The 273-nt window shown below is 46.2% G+C and overlaps 1 protein-coding gene across 1 annotated transcript in view; it reads left to right on the top strand.

Moving 5' to 3' along the window:
- ETH_00043865 (uncharacterized protein) overlaps window positions 1–164 on the top strand; it is a gene marked incomplete at both ends in the record, with an annotated part of 468 nt that extends 304 nt beyond the window's left edge. Inside the window, one exon of the mRNA XM_013373788.1 lies at window positions 3–164. Coding sequence (XP_013229242.1) covers window positions 3–164 — 162 coding nt within the window. The remainder of the gene's footprint in view (window positions 1–2) is intronic.
- Window positions 165–273: the final 109 nt, after the last annotated feature.

The raw sequence follows: 273 nt of genomic DNA, 5'->3' as shown, positions 1-273 counted from the left end.
GCACGAAGCTTTATGGATTCTTTTTGAGTTGTTGCTGGCAGCAGAAGCTTCCTAATGGACACAGTCTGAGTCTCATTTGCTCCAGTGAGAATGGCTGCGTGGCTGCACTATTCCAGTTTGAGGCAGAGTCCTATTCGGGGCAGCCAGCTGCTACCAGAATGTAGATCATTTTGAAAAGAATATCCCCATCATACTCATTCTACTTTTTCAAGTACTCTAGGCTACTTATTGGAGTGTACAGACAGCTCAGTGGCAGCTTTCCTACACCCTCAG

The sequence above is a fragment of the Eimeria tenella genome, genomic scaffold (genome assembly GCF_000499545.2).
Source record: "Eimeria tenella Houghton genomic scaffold, Eth_scaff1735, whole genome shotgun sequence".
Lineage (NCBI taxonomy): Eukaryota > Apicomplexa > Conoidasida > Eucoccidiorida > Eimeriidae > Eimeria > Eimeria tenella.
This window is presented reverse-complemented; position numbering and strand designations above follow the sequence as displayed.